The following is a 19,349-nucleotide window of genomic DNA, read 5'->3' on the forward strand; positions in this document are numbered from 1 at the left end:
TACCGATTGCCTTGGGCAACTATCATTGTTTGATTTGATTGACATTCCTCTCTGGTTGTCTATCAGCAATAAATATCAAGCTTTAAGTGAGAACGCTTCTCGCCCAAGTTTTCTCTGGGGGGCAGGAATATGTCTGAATGTAACACTACATCTGGAGTGCGTGCTTCATACGCGCCCACAAGTATCAGCATTCACAGAAGCACAGCGGTATGCACACGCCTACAAGTATCAACATTTATAACAGAACAGCGGGACGCACTATTATAATAATACGTTTAAATTTAGCCGCAAACAGAAATCATCAAGCCACTCCACAAATGATTTAGCCAGGATCTCATGCTTCATGGAGGCCAATTTGCCATGAAAATACCTTTCATTTTTGGTTTCCAAGGTGTTGCCCCTGCCAAGATAGCAGGCCAGTTTGCCATGAAAATGCCCCCCCCCCCCCCCCCCACAAACCATACAGCCTACAGTACTTTCTGTACTGAAACATTACATTTCACCCAAAAGCCAGATATCCCTAACTTTTTGTGAGTAGTGTATTAAACCAGAACTTAGGCGTTAAAAATGGAAGGAAGAATAAAAGGAGGGGAAAACATCAAACACCGTATGACCACCTGGTGCGGTGTTGCTCATAATAAATGGCCAAGCTGAAGTTAGTCAACCAATACTGAAGGTTGTAACGTCCAAGTGTTTTGAGCTGATTAGCTGTCTCAGAAGTGAAAAGTCTTGAGTGCTCGCATGATGTTGGTTTAGTGCATATGGCATGTGCTCTCAAAAGAGTCAGATGAAAGGAGACAGGTTGATTATGCCAGGGACCACAGGGAAGTGCTTGTATAGTACAGCTGGGGCAATCCAGCTTCCCTTTTGATTCCTGGATGGCGGCTCCAAAACATCAAAGCACATACACACACACACACACACACACACACACACACACACACACACACACACACACGCTTCTCCTCCTACAAGCAGCATGTGTGTGTAAAAGCCAGTTGTTCTCCGTCATCACATGATTTTGTAAACAATACCACTAAATCCATGAAACTCTGAAGGAAGAATTATGACATTGTGAGACCCGGTTGGTGTATTAAACATTGCATTGGTGTGTGAAGGTGTAAGGAAAACCTTTCCTATCTTTCACACCAGCTGCCATTGCTTTGAAAGAATAACGTGCTACTGTTTTATTGCTTTCCTATAATTCTCAGTCATTTGTCAATATTGGTTGATGTTGATCCATTGTCTGGTTTCTTGTTTAGGTATAAACTGATCCGGAGGAGAGTCATATGGCTGATAGGACAATGGATCTCTGTGAAGTTCAAATCAGACTTGCGGCCGGTGCTGTATGAAGTCATTCTCAACCTCATGCAAGACCCTGATCTCGTGGTAGGTGAAATCTTCCATATATGTTTTTTCATCTTTTTTCTTTTCCATTTTTCTGTTATTATTATCAATGATGGCAAGAAAAATCAATGTTTGGGCCCCCTATGCGATGCGCAGCATGGCTGCAATTCATCTCTGTTAGAGGCTCTTGTGTAGATTGCATGTTTGATGTATGGAGGGCTATATCTGGCACAAGATAAGAGCTTTTATGGAAGATTACAAGTCAGGAAGAAAAGATAAAAATGTTTCTCATGGAGTGTCAGAGCTTATCTATTTGAACTAGTGAGTGAAAAGCCCACTCTTTTTTTGATCACACTCTTGCAGTACAAGTATGTTTTAGGGAGATGTGGTGTCATTTCCCTGGTGGTGCAGACATGGTTTGCCATGCATTCCCAAGGAGGTCGTGTGGTGATGTGGCTGTCAAAACTGTGAAAGGATTTGTTGTCATTTTGTTTTATAACTTATTTTTAATTGTGTATAGTTACATTTAAATGAGCTTACACAACAGGAAATGGAAGTGGAGATGGGTTATCGTGACAGTTATGACCACACTCTGCATCAAAACACTTTGTCAGCGTCATAGCCACTTTGTTCTTTGTGTCTCTTGTGAGTTTCAGGTCAGGACTTTTCTCTCATCTCCCTATATCTCACCTACCGCCTGTGTGGAATAGGGTTATTTGCCAACGTTTGGTGCAGGTCTAATGCCGAACGATGAGATTTAGAAGCCGGACAGATGGCGAGTTGCAGTGACCTTGTGGACTCAGCTGCTTTGGATGAATTCAGATTAGCTCCTCCGTGTAGCGGTTGCTAGTTATTTGCTAGCCTGTCGCACTATTGCCTCCTGTCAGACTCTCTCTGTTGTCTGTTTTCATCTTTCATATCCCCCCACACAATAACTAAAAAGCGCCTCTTTTCAATAACGTGCGGGTCGACAGGAGTCAATCTAAATCAATCGGAGTCAGACAGTTTTTCATAACACATTGATTTGATGTAGTCAGGTACCGTAATAGCTGTATGTGTGTCTGTGTGTGTCTGTGTGTGTCTGTGTGTGTCTGTGTGTGTCTGTGTGTGTCTGTGTGTGTCTGTGTGTGTCTGTGTCTGTGAGAGTGTTTGTGGCTGAATCGTTTTTCCCTCAGCGAAGATTGCTTGATGTAATTCACCTGTGACCAATTAGCTCCATCAGCATCAAGGAATGTTGAAAGAATCGCCCATCTCTGCTGAGGCACACGGTGGAAAAAAAGCGAGGATGAGCAGCTGGTCAGATCTGCGTGTGTGTGTGTGTATGTGCTAAAAAGAGTATTACGTGCACAAGACTACAACTGAGTGTTCAGATCCGAATAATCTGCCTTTTCTCTGAAGGAAGATTCAGAGGAAGCTGAGAACAGTTTTAAAAGAGCAGCACCCGAGATTTGAGTTTTCACTCGTTTTCTCCATCTGAAGTTCTAATTGTTTCCATAGACGTGGTGCTCTTGCCTCGAGGTCTCTATTCAGATTCTCTCCGATGAGTCTCCTGTAGGGCAAGGACGCTTGGAAATAAAAAGTGTTGTGGACAGTGACACCCTGCCGGCGGCAGCTTATTTAAGGGCGCGTCACAAAATAAAACCTCCATCCTTGTAGTGGCCTGCTGGCTGTGGCGATGGCCATTTGTACGGTGGCGTTTTGTCCTCCAGAGGTGGATGTTCCCACACATGTGACAGCAGGAGTCATGTACGCCACCAGCCAATCGATCTTCCTTAGGTATTGATCAGCGGGCCTCCGCCGATCACTCATTCCTTTGAATCAATCCTGCCCACTCCAATTAGGGCGCCTCCGTCATGTGACTTGGCGGACCAGTTTTCAGATGAATTAATCACACGTCTGTGTCCATTGATTGTCCATTTTGAGTGTCTTTTCCGTGACTTAGCCAGTCTGGGGGGGGTCTGCATATATGGCGCTGATTTGTTGTCTTGGTCTCCACTCCCCTGAGCTGCATCACTAAAGAACTTAAATGTGTGAAGACCATTACATGATAGTGGCAGTTGTATTGAGCCACGCGGTGTGTTCTACAGTATACGGTGGACAACAGTGCTCTTGGGGATCGCACCCCGTAGACCTCTGAAGTACGCCTGCAAAGAGCTGCCATCTGTGAGATCCGGTATCTTGTGATTTTTTTTCCTACGGGAAAATAATAACATGGAGGTTTTTGAATTATAGCACCTGCTAAACTCTCTCTGCAGGGATGAAGAAGTCTGAAATACAGATGATTTGCTCAACACACTTTTGTCCTCTGCCTTTGAGTGACTCCGGTGATCTTCGGTGCGTTAAGACCGCCAACCTTAGATTTTTGCTACCCCAGAACTAATTTATATATTATATAAGTTATATTCCAGTCCTCCCACTCCAGGCACTGTAGTCTTTGTATGGACTCCGGAGGAAGTTTCAATGTATGCGATATCTCTAAGGTCACCATAAGTCAGTGTACTCAAAGAAAAAGTATAGCTGTACTGGAGTGGGGTTTGTTGGAGTAGCCATTCGCCATGACGACGACGAGCTATGCTAATTAAGGCTGATGCACCACCCCCATGTTTTTTATAAATAGAACGGGTTACATTCATTCAGTGAGCTCCAGAGACTCCAGACCAAGATTGTGCTGTGATCATGAATGCTGTTGTAGCAGGCAATACTGGTGTGCCCCCACACAGATCTTGCGCTTTATAGTCACCCAGAGATGAAGGTTGGGGAACAGTTGAAAACTGAAGCACGTACGAGACGAACTGCTAAGTTGTAATTACACAGGCTAAGCATCGGGATCATTGCTTAGATGATTATGCAAATTGAAAAGCCTGTACGAGTGAAGTTTGGGGGGTGGGGTGAGATGTGATGATAGCATTTTTCTTTAAACTTTTTTGATCACGCGCGGCCGTGTCGGGAGCACCACAGCTCGTGGGCGGGTGTGTGTTTGCGGAGGACGTTTATGGCTAGCCCGGGGGGAGAGGGCTCTCTGGATGTGCTATTGTGGAGTTGACTGACGGCAGGCTTTTGTGGTGTGTTTTGGAGAACAGGGCCTGCACGCATGAGAACTCGGGAGCAATATAAACCCATTATCTCCAGCATCTACCGCAGCAGCAGGCACGTGGATGTTTGTGAGTGTGTGGGTGTGTGTTTGTGAGTATGTGGTTGTGTGTGTGTGTGTGTACAATGTACAATATGTATGTTGGTCAGTTGGATGGTTTTCATGGCTTTCATTGATTGATTGATTGGTTGAACTTATCACTCGACACAGAGTAATATACTCACACAGTGTGAAGTTGAACGGATGAATGGTCCACAAGATATGCCTAACACACACACACACACACACATACATACATGCATGCATGCATGCATAAAGACAGACTGACAGAGATGATTCGCTCTAAATGTTTGTGTGTGTGTGCCTGTTTGTGTGAATGTGCGCGTGCATGCTTCTGTGTGAGTGTGCGCACATGCTTCTGTGTGTGTGTGTGTGTGTATGTGCATGCGTAAGTGTGTGTGTTGGGCAGCTCTGGATGTTGGATGCTTTTCATGGCTGCAATTGATTTAGCCTTTAAACCTGATTAGAGCTGAAAACTCCACAGCTGTCAAGTGCTGTCAGCTCTCCTGAGGAGGTCGGAAACAAACACACATATCACATTCCACAGCTGTGGGAACAAGCGGAGTGCTCCTACACCTTTTGTTGTTATTATTTTTGCTGTAGAAAATCTGCATACTGAAAGGGACTAGGGTTCGTCCATGGTGGTTGACAGACATCGCGATGCAAAGTAACCATTGTGATGCCACCCCCCCCCCCCCCAGTATTAATAATGTAATGTTTTAGCTAAAATAGTCCTAATGAGTTATCTTCATTGTTACAACTAGAGGAAATTCTTGTTGACTGTCACAAATACAGTAGCCCTAATATTTTTCCGAGGTTACAGCACTGAAGCGCCAAATGGACTATTTTCCCCCCATGTGAAAAGAAACCATTTATTTCGTATACTTCTGATCCTAGATTTATAGGATCAGAAGACCTCTGTCTTTTACTAAGGCTTGTAATTCGTGATGTTGGCAAAAGTCCCAGGCAGCTTAAAGTTGTTAAAGTTGTTTTCTGCCTTCAGGAGCCTGGACTGTGCGGTCGCAGCCCCTTACTTTCACTCTCTGCTGCCCCTGTTCGTAGTTGCCATGGCCGGTAATGCGGTGTTTTGCATATGAGGTACGAACTACTGAAGATTTCCGAGTGGCCGCGATAGTAGTAGTAGCCTAGTAGCTTTCTGCTAGGCCCAGCCGAAGCTGGCAGTGTAGAATGTTCCGCTGGTCGGTGGTTGGTCAGATTGTCCGTTTTTTACCCGGATTTCACTGGAGCAGGTCTTGCACACAACTTTGGTAGCCTATGTCTCTTACTGTAGCTGTTCTACTGTCATCAGGTCATACTGTATGTAGCGATATCCTTGTAGGCTGTCATTTTATGTGGAAATTGGAAAATTATAAATGTATATCTTTACAGACATGGTGATTATTGTTGACCATGTACATCATATTCCTCTTTGTTCTCTTTTAGCAATGTCTTTCACATTTCACCACTCGACACTACAATATACACGAGATATGCGAAGAACGCACCCACACACACAAGTACTGTACACAAACAGTGACAGCCAGATATAGGCATTACAGACATACAGAGATTCTTAGCCCTATATGTTAGTGTGTGTGTGTGTGTGTGTACGCATATGTGTTCCTCTCCACCCACTCCTGTCAGGGAGAGGAAGCCAGAGTTTGCCCTGTGGAGGTGGATTGATTCTGAGGCCAGACGCAGGGGAATGACGGAGTTGCACTCACCTGACATCCACCCTGCCCTCACCTGACATCCACCCTGCCCTCTCCCCGCAGTGCTCACAGAACGTGACTCTCGCCCAGATGTCTCACGGTTTCCACTGTTCTTTACTGACCCCAGAACAGCTTCCCGTTACAGAAGACGGTGTAGGGAGCCCCACTCTACACAATTCTGTTTGATGCTGCCTTCCCATTTATGAATATGGATGATGTCTGAGCTCTGGCAAAAGACTGTTAAATCCGCCCGTCACGGAGAGATTATTTTTGGTCGGGATTCGCATATTTGGACTGCGCTGATTACGCTCCCCCAGTCCGTATGTTGCGAGTTATCCCGTAGCAGTTGTCAGATTGAACCCAAAATGTTGACATGTTAGCTGTTCCACTCCACTTCCGTTTGTCGTGAGTGTTCAGCTGCGCTGATTCAAGATTCAAGTCTTGTCTTGTTTTGTGTCACTCTCATTCACAGCTGGCAGTCATTAAAACACGCGATTACGGGACGCATGCCGTTACATGAGATCGTGTTAGAATTCGGTGATGGTGGTGGCGGCGATGGTGTCGGGTTAGGGGGATAAATGTTTTTTCTGTGTTTAGTGCACTGCTGATGTATTAGAAGGCCCTCTAATGACGACCACTCCCCTTTCACCGTGCTTTCACGTACGCCCAAAGCTCAAAGCTCAAAGCTCAGGCCTACCTATCGAAGGTAATAGCACAAGCTATCGCGCGCGACTCCGTAACATGCCGCATGAGCGACACAGAGCAATTAGCCTGACTTGAGAGGACGGTCAGAAGTTCAGCCGCCAGCCTCCCTGATCCCTCCCTCGGTGCTGCTTCAGCCAGAGGAGGGAGGCCTGGATCTGTTCCCAGTTCAGTGGCCCTGCACTGCGCTCCAGTCACACTTTGGGGGTGGCCGCTTTTACATTTGCCCAGGGATCCATCACCTTTATTGTCAGCCGTCTGGGATTAGCTCTCAATCGCGTGGGCAGACCAAACAGTCCATCAATAGCTTAAGCATTCCCATCCGACAGCAGGGAAGGGATGGTTTTCAAAGTGGTTTCACACTGTGTTGTGTGACGTAACCCTGGCAGGTCTCAGGCCCTACCCTGCCGTGCAATCATAGATAGATAGATAGAGTATTTTCCTGTTTATTAGCCACATTGTGTATAAGCCGCAGGACAGTGTTTTATGTTAAAAGACACAAAGCCATATCTATACCATATTTACTGCCCCTATGTATTAACCTCACAGCTGAAGAAATGTGTATAGTAATGTATAAGCCGCGGCTAATAGTTTGGAAATTACGATAGATGGATAGAGACAGTAGCTTGGCTTGGCTTAGCTTTGACTTAGCTTGGCTTAGCTTTGAACTTGGCTTAGCTTTCAAAGTGCAACGTGAGCGTATTCAATTTTAGGCAAACCGTTTGCGTTACTTAGGAACGAGGTAGAACTTATTATGGTCTGAGCGTTGCGTTAAGCTTGCTGTTGGGTGGATGAGGAGAAGTGAGAAGGGTGGATGACCTTTGAGGTGGTGCAGTCACGCTCTCATCTTTTCAAAGCATACTGTCACTGTGTGAGCCAACACATCAGTGTGAATGGTCCTGTTGAAAGGGAGCTGTCGAGTGACTCTTCCACTTCAGATGGTTTCCTGTTCTCTAGTAAGGAAGAAGACCACACGGTCGAAACGTCATTATTCTGTGCTAAAGAAAAGAAAAGAAAACTAAAAAGAAGAATTTCAAGTGTGCGAACCTTTTTCCATTCTCTAGTAAGGAAGGACACAGTTCATTCATGGAGAGTAATGCTGGAGGTCTTCTGGATGTCGACCAATAGGAATGTACTAGTCTCTTTTCAGTCGCTCGGGGTGCTTTTGTAACACCAAGGTTGACGACGGAGGATTGTGTTTAGGTCACTGCAACTCCTTGCTCCGAAGCTTTAGACCAGAATGAATCAGACAGACCAGAATGAATGAATTCTCTGAAGCAGCTCACATTTGAGGGTTCCACATTAATGCTGGACACGCAGTATAGCACATTGCAGTGCTCGCTGTGTTTGACATTTCAGTGTTGACACCGGATAGATGAAAGCATAACCAAAAGCATAAAGCCCTCTATCGTTTGCTGTTTTTGGCTGTCACTTGCAGATCTGTTTTCAGTCTGTGTTTAGATAAGAGACACAAATGTTAGAGCAGCGAGATCAAACACACTTTTGTCCTCCAAATACCTTGTTTGGTGACCATGGCTATAGATAGACACCTGTCCAGTCAGTGGTAGGCGGCGAGAGAAGACTGATCAGACTTCAAATGTTTTCGCACGTCACGAGGTAACCTTTGTTTGTGGTCAGATTCTGTATTGGTCAAGAGCAAATAAATGTAGTTGACCATTTTAGTTCAGCTCAAAAGTTACAATGATACAAGTTAAGGGCCGTTCACACCAAGAACGATAACGATAACTATAAACAAATATCGCTCTCGTTAATATGAATGACAATGTTCACACATAAACTATAACGATAACGACATGAAGAACGATATCGTTGCTGATCACTTTCAGAGCGATTTTGAGAACGATAAAAAGCTAACAGCCAATCAGAACCCAAAATATTCTACATTCATTAACACGAGGAGAGACTTTTCTTATCGTTGGCCTGTGTGGACGCTTTTATCGTTATGGTTATAGTTATAGTTATCATTATCGTTCTTGGTGTGAACAGCCCTTTAGTCACACAAGCATGTTTCCTCTAATTTGAATCCTAATCAGATTGAGTTTGATCATCGTTTTGAAGACCAAAGCAAGTCACCCGTTCTCTGTAAACTCTCCCACCATCCAAATCTTCCACAAAAATATTTAGTTTATACCTTTGTGGCGTAATAATTTTGCATTTTATTGCACCTCCAAATGGACACATTGGCACCCATGCCTCATCTCTGGGTTGAAGGATCAACGAGAGAGTTCAGTTGGGGAGGAAGTGCATTCCCTGTGGACGGAGTCCATCTCCTCTCCAGCAGATAATGGGAGCCGTTCTGCAGGGAGGGCTGCCTTTGTGTTCAGGTGATAAATGGAGCAAGACCACAGAACCAGAGAGGAGGCAGCTCATTATTGACACAGTGGTAGAGAAAGTGAAACTGTCAGACCCACCTCAGGCCCCCGGAGGCAGAAGTTGGAGAGTTTGTAACGAGGTTGAGGACTCTGCGATGCTGCTCCTAGTGTTTGGTATTCTGGACTCGGTATTCTTTGGGAGTTTGTTCTTTGGCTCATCTTAGGTGTGCTGTATCGATCTTCATGTTTTTCCTGCTGAATGCTGCTTCAGTGGAGAGATGTCCTCTAAGAGGTGATCCTGTGGAGAAATCATTTGACAAATTTTCATACTGAAATTACACTTATTGACAAACCTGGTATAAAACCAAGTAGATTCGTTTTTACTCTGGCTTTGGTTTGGGAGTCAAGAATTGTGTAATTTCATTTGTATTGGTATTGACGACTGAATGTCTGTTATTGTTACATCCCTAGAAAAAAAAACACCGCACCACATCAGTGATGCTATGACAACGCATAGCCTCTAGTGTATTATTGTGGTTTTGCCACACATTATTCTGTCAGCCATTATGTGTGTTTGCCTAGAGCTGAAACAATTGCTGTTGTTCTGTCGTGGTGGAGAATGGGTGTCTAACAGTAAATAATCAGGCACTGATTCAACTATCTCTACAAAGCTCCACAAAAACTCAACTCTGGTCTAAATCTAGAGAGCAGTGGCAGTACTTGGAAAGGAGTTGTTATCCATAAAGTACTGTAGTAAATGTTTGATCTCCCTCGCCATACTGTTGGACAGTTATATGGTAATTGATGTTAATGTGGGAGAAATCAAACAATCTAGTGGGAACAGTCACAGAAATGGACTGAGAATACCAAGTTGAAGTCACAATACCATACATGTATCGGCATTCATCTGAAAGCTTCCCAGGCAATAGAATTGTACACATATAGAATTATCAAGTAGTTTCACCTGATTACCTTGTTTTGTATTAGTGTGGCAGAAACGCTTTGTCAGACTGAGGCAGATATTGTGGTATTTTGAGATTGTTGTGTCTATTGTGGCACTGCTCATTCTGTTTTTTTTTTTTTTTCTCTCTTCACAGGTGCGGATTGAAACAGCCACAACTCTCAAGCTGAATATCCTTTTAAAATGTTTATTTTCTGTATTCTAAGCTCACAAGGGGTTCTTTTGAAAGCAGGCATAATTGTTTTTTTTTTTAAAAAAAACTGTTTTTGAAGTGCTATAAATCAGGACAAAGTCTTCTCTTTTGTAACATCTGAAAGAAAGGGCATCCATTCCATTTTCAAAACAACTGAAAGGCTATCTGTTGTCGCCTAACCTATTTGTTTATAGTATGCATAACTGCAAAAAGCCTAGTCTAGACAAAGCTAGTTCAGAAGCGTTTGATTTCCTTTCAAAAGGTGATTTTTTTGTTTCCTACTTATCTTAACCACTCACATAAACAAGCCACTATCTGGACATTGAAGGGAACAGTATAATTGAAGACTGATTTACTTACCTCCCCTCACAGACAGTTGGCACGCAGTAGTACCAAAAGTTGGCGCTTTAAGTAAAACTTTTTGCAATTGAAGTCTGTGAAATAGCAGATAGCATTTTAAGCTTTATCATGCACCATATAAATAGGCGATAAGGTCCCCTGCAACACATGGCCAGGCAGAATCAGATAGGACATCCACAGATATGATTTTATTTTTAGGCTTCTACTCCCAGAAGAAATTCCTGCTTCATTTACACTTTGACCTTAATCCCTTCTTACCCGTGGATGATTTTGAGTTTCGGACGGAACAGTTCTTACCGGTAAGACACTTAAATTGACGTTTGCCACCAGCCAATCTTTTAGAAACGGCACCATCTGTCCATTTTTGTTCCCAAGTTTGTTCAAGTTTATTGTTTATTGTTTATAGGATCCCCATTAGCTGGGGCATAAGTCCCAGCTATTCTCCCTGGGGTCCGAGTGGGCTTCTGAATGTCTTTGTAATTTGTATTCTATTGCTTTCTGATGTTCAATCAAACAACTAAAAGGTTGTAACAGAGATTAAGTGAAACGTCTAAATAGAAGTTTGAGGAGACTGTTGGTCATTTTCTGTTGTGTCCCTGAGAGTGTACTCATGCTGAGAGTGTGTCCTGGTCTAATCAGATTGATTGTGTGCTTTCACCTCCAGTACCTGGAGTCCATCTTCGGACTGCTCTTCCAGCTGCTCCAGCAGGTCACGGAGTGTGACACCAAGATGCAGGTCCTGCACGTCATCTCTTGTGTCATAGAGCGAGTCCACATCCAGGTGAGTGCTCCCTCTTCATCCCCAAAGGTCAAATGTCAACAGGCCAGCAACCTTGCTCTGCAGCACATCCGGTAGGCAGCAGCACTCCATACATAAAATGAAGGTACTCGATAATTCAGAGGAGGCCATCCATGACACTCTCTGTGACGCTGAAACAATATCACTAATTTTATAGTTTTTTTTTTATTATTTACTTCATTTCTTTAAAAGAAAATATTTATTTTATTATGTTGAACCATATCATATCATAAATCATAAATTGATCATAAAAAGTATATATTTAAACAATCCATCCAATCATTTTCCATGATTATGCTTTCCTGAAGTGATAAACTCTTCACCATGCTTTTCATTATAAACTGACACTGATGAGCGTATAGCCATGTAACACTATCACCAGTTAGCTTTGCATAGCAAGTGTTCTGCAGACGTTAATAGCAATAGGAAATTACCTGTTGGAAGTGGGACCCAAGGTGCTAGAACTGACCACATATAAATAAATATACAAAGTCTCATGCCACTGTACTAATATGACAAAATACTTGTATGACCAATTATTTCGCTTACCTCACTTATCTCTGTTTATGTGGGTTTAATCCTCAACCTAGTGGGCAACCCTGTCTGGAGGGGATGGGTAGATTTTGGACTGTACAGTAATGCCCATTTTAAACCCCAGTGGTCTTTCTTACATATAGCATATTTAATATGTCAAGTTGAGTTATGTTCATTCCAAACCCACTAATACTACTAAAAAATAATAATACAAAAAAAAAAGAATATGACCTTTGACCTTTGTGTGGTGCCTTGCCACAGATCCGGCCCTACGTGGGCTGCCTGGTGCAGTACCTGCCCCTGCTGTGGAAGCAGTCGGAGGAGCACAACATGCTCCGCTGTGCCATCCTCACCACCCTCGTCCACGTCGTACAGGTACGTCCCCCACCTGCCCTCACACTCACCTCTAACAACGACTGAAGTGGTTTGCCTCTGCTGCGCACACTTAATACCTTGAAAGCATGTTTGTGTTTGTGATTTTTTTTTTGCCTTGTTCAGTCACTTTGTCAGCCTGATGTCACATGATTTAAGTAAGAGGTTTTATGCCCGCAGTAGTGAGTCAGTGGTGGTAAATCATGTCTTTGTATACGTTTGTGTGTGCGCGGCGTGTGTGCGTATGGGTTTTTGATGTCACAGCAGAGCTGTCATCTTTTGCAGTTGCCTCACGGTCAGTCACAATATGCCCCCCTACCAAGTACAGCTTAAACAGCAGCCATACTGCTCCTACTTCACAGAAGACATCAGTCCCTTTCTGTGCAATATGATGAATTTATTTCAGATCTACATAGTGTCAGAGAGGTGTTACATTTCTAGTGCTATAGGAAGGGGATTTGTCACTGTGGCTAATCAACAACCAAGCCTATTTACCATCAAGACAAGATCACCAAATAAGCTTCCTTTGTAGGCAAAAAGAAAAAAAAGCATCTTAAATTTAAATGTGCTGTACTTCATGATGTACCTTGTAAATACATTTTTAAAACCAGTGAAGGAGTGTCAGCAGATGCAATCCCTTGCCCAATCCTTTGTCTGCTTCACCTTGGAAAAAAACATTTATTATTTTCTTGTGAGCGCTAAACCAAGCCAGAGGCATATTTGACAACCCCTGTCAAGCCAGTGATTTTAGCAGCACCTTTGCTGTTGTCCTTCACAAGTGTACTTTTCAGTTTGGTCAGAAAGGGCAGAAACCATATTTTTTTCTTCCAGATTCCTGAAAATAGTTAGTTAGCCTTTTGTTATTTTTGCCATGTACGTCCACTGGTGAGTTATAAATATTTCAATGCTTCTGTCTTAATGTAAATTCCATGTTCCGTCTGATGAATTTTGGTCCCAAACCACATGACCTACGTCAGTGTTCGCTTCACAACCTCACGGCACCGTTCGCTCCGTGGCCTCACGGTACCAGCGCTCGCCTCACGAGAGTGCACGACTGTTCCTGGAACAGTGCCCGCTGCCGATTTTCAATAACAACCACTGTGGACCTTTGACAGCGGTGGAGATTTAATTTGTGTATCGCAGGGCCTTTGCCTCGGCACCTCTTGCCACACTGCGCTTAACCTTGTTTAGGTGCAGAACAGCTTTCAGTTACTGTGTTGCTTCCCAAGCTGTTACTTTTTATTTTGTTTTATTTATTTATTTTTTCCCATGTCCCTTCCACTCTTGTGTTTACATGCCAAACCGTGGTACAGCTGGCCCGTGAGATAAGGACAAGGTGCTGGATAGAACTCGGGAGGGGGGCCGAGAAAAAGGGCAAGAGAAAAAAAAAAAGCTCTCAAAGTCTGCTAATCTTTGCGTGTCTTTCTAGTCATGGCGCCATTAGTCTCGATATCAAAGCTCAAATCCGAGTCGGAAGAGTTCAAATCAGACATCGCATTTGGCAGTCGCGACTCTCAAGCAGTTTGGCACTAGAGAAGCTCAGCAGGGTATTTTTGAGCCTCGCTGGTTGAAGTCTTAAAGACTAGACTACTAAGAGTTACCCCTTTACATCAAGCCTTTTTGATGCGCAAATATGCTTTTATCAACTCCGATTCTGTCCGCCTTTGTACTCAAATGTGCGCTTTCAAATTTGACAGACCTCAAGTAGAATTCATAATGAGGCAGAATCTTGTCACTACTTCTATTTTAAAAGTGCTCTGGCTGTTGCGACTACTATACTTCTAGGAAATGTTCTAAATGTGCCTTTGGTGACATTTGCTCAAGGATGAAGGCTAAGGTCACGCACAAATTGCAAAGCGATTGTAAATAGACCGTGACTTGAGCGGACTTGTTTTGAAATGTTGTGGTTTTCGCACCCCTCCACAGGGCTTAGGAGCGGAGAGCAAGAACCTCTACACCTTCCTGCTGCCGGTGATTCAGCTCAGCACGGACGTGTCGCAGCCACCGCATGTTTACCTGCTCGAGGATGGCCTGGAACTCTGGTACGGACGGTCGATAAGTCCGAAAGGAGCCTGCGCCACTGTGCAGACTCTCGCCACTGAAATACACACCACTGCATTGTTTGTGCACAGGATTATAAGATCACACACCCTTTATTTTTATTTATTGAACCTTTATTTTGCTGGGAAGGTCCCATTGAGACACAATGTCTCCTCTGCCAGGGAGTCCTGGTCAAGACTGCAGCAATAACAAAACAATAAAAAAGGCAATAAAATTAAATTTAGAAAGACAGCGAATGGTCAACATAGAATATGTATACAGCCCACACTCTTGACTTAACTGTGCAAACATTTTATATCCATTTGAAACAATGCTGTAGAATGAAGATGTTTTCATGAAATAACATTGATCATTTGTACTGATCAATTCACAACAAAACAAAGTGCCACAATCCAGAAAATTGACATCAATCTCACGATTTCTTAAAATTGTTGAAAATCTAAATAGGATGTTCCTTTTCACACACTGATGTAAAAGACGCTGATGTATTTTTTTTGTAAAAAATATTTACAAGAAATATTTACTCACTAAGATTCAAGAAACGCGCTATTGTGCAGAATAATGGTAAATCCCCCTCATATTAATGCTAACCACGCCTAAGATTTCTCCTGTAAATGAGGATGTCCGTAAAACTCTCCCTTTTCCGTCTGCAAGAATCATGCGTTTTTTCGGCCGTGCAATTTGTGTCGCGTGCTTACGAGGCCCATCGGATTCCTCGTCTGGTGGCCCTCCCCTCCCCTCCCCCCTCCTCCTCCACGTCTTCTTAATTACACAGCCAGACATCCATTTAATCATCCTCCATTATGCCCCCTGTAATTACCTCCTTACACAATAAATATGGAGCATGCATCTTCCCAAAGGCCAACGGCAGTGGCAGCAGCAGCAGCAGCAGCAGACCCTCCTCTTCATTGAGAGTCTGCTCCAACGGTCCGTGCGGCCGGGCAGACGGTCTTTAAACAGCAGAGCATGTTCAGGCCCCAGTAGCCATTTATCAAGCTCTGGACACTGGCCCCGCTGCCTTGCCCTCCGCCACGGCCACCACCCCCTGTCCACAGCACTTTCATGGGCTCCCCAGCATTCCGTTTGCAAGTCTTCTCCTTTCTTTTCCACTTTTCTCTCTCTCTCTCTCTCTCCCTCTATCTCTCTCTCTATCCTTCACTTTCCCTCTTCTTCTATCTGTTCTGTCTCTCTTTCTTTTTTTTCTTGCTTTCCCCCCCACTTTTTCGCTAGTGCAGTCTTTCTCTCTCCTTCCTTGTTCTCTCCTCTCTGCTTTGTAGTCAGTTTCTACACACAGCCGCTGGCAGCGGATCACATAAATCAGCATTACGCAACTTCTCCTCCTAATGAACTGAAGCTCGCTCCATATCTCTGTAATTTGGTTGAATCATGTGGAAATTATACGAGGAGGGTCGACAGCTAACTTTTATGATGCCTAATGCTTTTTTTCCCCTTCCTCAATGCTGCAAGTGCTTTTTCAAATCTTTTCATGGTGTGTCAGAACAAGACACTTTGCCTGTCTGTAGCCTAAAAGGCCATTTCTGGTATTTTCATTTTTCATAGAGTATGGTCTTTGTAGCTCATATTAGATCACACATACAGTAGGCATCACATTTAATCATTGAGCCAAACACATGTAGACCCTTTCAATCAGTTCCTAGAGGGTGACCAGTTGAAACGTTCAAAACCAATATACAGATACTTTAAAATGAAAATAAAGCAGATTTAAGCGTAATGCTCTAATATGTCTTTTTTGTTTGTTTGTCCCCCAAGTTGCCATTAGCTCAACATTGTTTACCCCGGAATTGCCGTAGGAACGCACACATTTGTTTATGCAGTTGAAAGGGTCTATAGATCAACTGCTGCCTTCAGCCAACAGAGTCCCATTGAGTGTGTAGAGCGCGGGCGTCTGCTGAGTTGTTGTGCTCGGCTGATCTCTCCTGATGGCCCCTGCGCCGGTGCTGTGGCACGACTCCGTCGCCCTGCCGTCCCGTCTCGTCTCTCCGCCATCCCTCATCGTCTCGTCCGTGGACACATTTCTCAACCTGACGCCCCCGCACGCTGCTTCTTCTTTTTTCTCTCTCTCTCTCTCTCTCTCTCTCTCTCTCTCTCTCTCTCTCTCTCTCTCTCTCGCTCATCCATTTATGGGGCCACGTCTCTCCATCAGTCTTCACAGATCATCAGTTTTTCCCCTCACACGTTTTCTTTCGTTCTCTCTCTGCCCCCCTTTCTCTCTCTCTCTCTCTCTCTCTCTCTCTCTCTCTCTCTCTCTCTCTCTCTCTCTCTCTTGTTCTCTGTCTCTCTCTCTTCCCTCTCTTTCTTTCTCTCTCTGCCACCCCTCTCTCTCTGCCCCTCTCTCTCTCTTTCTTTCTTTCTTTCTTTCTTTCTTTCTCTGTCTAAAGTGGGGCTCATCCCAGTAAATAAAGCCATTTGTAATGATCATCCCCCCTTGGCTTGCGTTAATGGGTTATGGTCCGCGTTATTTGTGTGGGTGTAGCTCTAATTGAGTTGTAAATTATTTTGCCTCTCTTGACTAAACAGAGGGCAAATCTGTGTCATTAACCTATACATTTGCTGTTAATCGTGCTTAGATCATTATCTCTGAAGCATTGCCTATTTATATAAGATAAATTTAGATATTGGAAAGGTGGCGCAATTGATCAGTATTTAATAACGGTAGTTTTTTCTTATCCAAATGCATGAACTACGATGATGATCGAGGATAGAGGTGTCTGTATAATAATGCATTAATCAGTTGTCATGACTTGGCTCTCTTTGTTTCCGTGCACAGGTTGGTGACCTTAGAGAACAGCCCAGGAATCACACCCGAGCTGCTTAGAATATTCCAGAACATGTCAGCTTTGCTCGGTAAGTCATCGATCATCTAATGCCCACTGGAGTGTCAGCGCGACGCTATTGTTGGCGAAATTTATTAAGTGCAAGAAAAGTCTTGTCAAGATTACAAATACTGGGTCGTTTCTGCGGCAAAGGAAAAAGTGAGGGATGTGACCTGTCCCCCTGTAGAAACATTGTGAAGTGACTGGAATTTTTTTATTCAGCTGTACAATTTCATGCTTACAAGTGTCATGTCATCCCATGCCTGCCACTAAAAAGACTGGTCTCTAGAGAATCAAGTCTCAGACATCAAATGGCAAAGTTTCTGTAGACGTCGGCTTTATCAGTAATGCTTCTTTAAGTGTAATAACTCACCTATTACTCATTTAGGAGTTGCAGGTCAGTGAAGATAGCCTTGGTATTGGAACTGAAATATTTGTCTAATATAATTAATACAGTTGAGACAGAAAAAGTCATCTCGCATTGAGGAGATTGACTGTGGGATGCACCTGGCTTCAGGTTTACTGACGGGTTTTCCAAGGAAGTTTTTGTCCAATAATGAACTGCTTGGGAACATACATTTTCAAAACAGTGGCTAAGAATGTGTGGCCCACCTAATGGAAAGAGTGACCTTTCCTGATGAGGTCATCTGAAGGGTAATTACCTTCACTCTTCTGACAGATATGGCGACTCTTGTGGGACTTGGTAGGGCAGTGCTATTTAGACTGTGGAAATGCATGATTCAAAAGCATACCTTGGTCAAAGTCGTCTTTTGTTCAAAGTCAAGTGATTCAATGAAAGTGCCCAACCGTCGTCTTGGCACCAATTACACGGCACCATGGCGGTCAAGCCCAGTTAAAAGAAATGCCCCCACCCCCCAGTTAACTTAACTTCATTTAAATGTCATTTATGTCATAATGTCGATTATTTTCAAATCACACTCATATTTTAATCTAAACGTGGCTCCAAAGTGAATTATTGTCAGTCACAGTCTGTATGTCTTGACATTATGAGGGAGAGAATGTATGAGGCGGTCATGAATATGAGTCATTTTGGTCTGGATTTTTCTCTCTTCAGTACAGTATTTATTTTCAGAAGTACCAGTAGGTAACTGGTGATAGTTGAAGAGAGCACAAAACATCTGGGTCTCTTCCCTAAACCTACTTGTATGCAAATGTATGCAGATACAAGGTTGCAGTTGCCCTGGTTGACCTAATATGTGCATCTGGCAGAAATCTTTGAACATGTTATAAAGGCAAATGTATCAAGATCAGATATAGAGAGGCCCCACACACACATTTTACAGAACACAAGTCTTGCTAAACTGAAACTGAGAGCCCCAAAATAGGACAAGAAGCAAAGTATGAGATATGTTTTTGTTTACTCATAAATATTGTACTGTTGTGATTTGTGGCAGTAATCTCTTTAGCTTTTCTCCCCCCTCCCTTCTTTTCTCCCTCTGTCTGTCGTACATACACACACACACACTCACACTCTCTCTTTCTCTCTCTCTCTCTCTCTCTTCATCTCTCTCTCCCTCATCATCTCTCTCTCCCTCCCCATCTCTGTCTCTGTATTGCTCCATCATACACATACATACACACACACCTCTGTCTCTCTTCCTCTCTTTTCCTCCATCTCTCTTCCTCTCTCTTCCTCCGTCTCTCTCCCTCTCTCTTCCTCCGTCTGCTGCTCTTTTGGTCTGGCCCTCTACTGTGCCTCTGATGACATAAATATGGATGAGCGTCCAAATTAAACTGTCTCGCTGCAGTGCGATTACCATTACCTGTCTGGACAAACTAAACGGGTCAAGGGACCACCAACATAAAATGCTCCGCAAAAAAAAAAAAAAAAAATGTGCACAGGAAGCAGACCGTGGCATAGGATGGGGAGTAGTCACAAATTATGTCCAGGGTGCCGTCTCTGAAGAAGTTGTAGGATTTTTACTGATCTGAAGGATGTTGTAAAGCCATCTTGTTGCTGCCAGAGGTA

The 19,349-nt window shown here is 43.6% G+C and overlaps 1 protein-coding gene across 2 annotated transcripts in view; it reads left to right on the forward strand.

Moving 5' to 3' along the window:
* ipo11 (importin 11) overlaps nt 1–19,349 on the forward strand; it is a 70,363-nt gene that overhangs the window by 33,771 nt on the left and 17,243 nt on the right. For both annotated transcript variants that reach the window (XM_062516514.1, XM_062516513.1), the window contains exons 16-22: nt 1,263–1,389; nt 10,343–10,376; nt 11,018–11,058; nt 11,424–11,540; nt 12,354–12,467; nt 14,391–14,506; nt 17,314–17,390. In XM_062516514.1, coding sequence (XP_062372498.1) covers nt 1,263–1,389; nt 10,343–10,376; nt 11,018–11,058; nt 11,424–11,540; nt 12,354–12,467; nt 14,391–14,506; nt 17,314–17,390 — 626 coding nt within the window. The remainder of the gene's footprint in view (nt 1–1,262; nt 1,390–10,342; nt 10,377–11,017; nt 11,059–11,423; nt 11,541–12,353; nt 12,468–14,390; nt 14,507–17,313; nt 17,391–19,349) is intronic.

The sequence above is a fragment of the Sardina pilchardus genome, chromosome 16 (assembly GCF_963854185.1).
Source record: "Sardina pilchardus chromosome 16, fSarPil1.1, whole genome shotgun sequence".
NCBI classification, from domain to species: Eukaryota; Metazoa; Chordata; class Actinopteri; order Clupeiformes; family Clupeidae; genus Sardina; species Sardina pilchardus.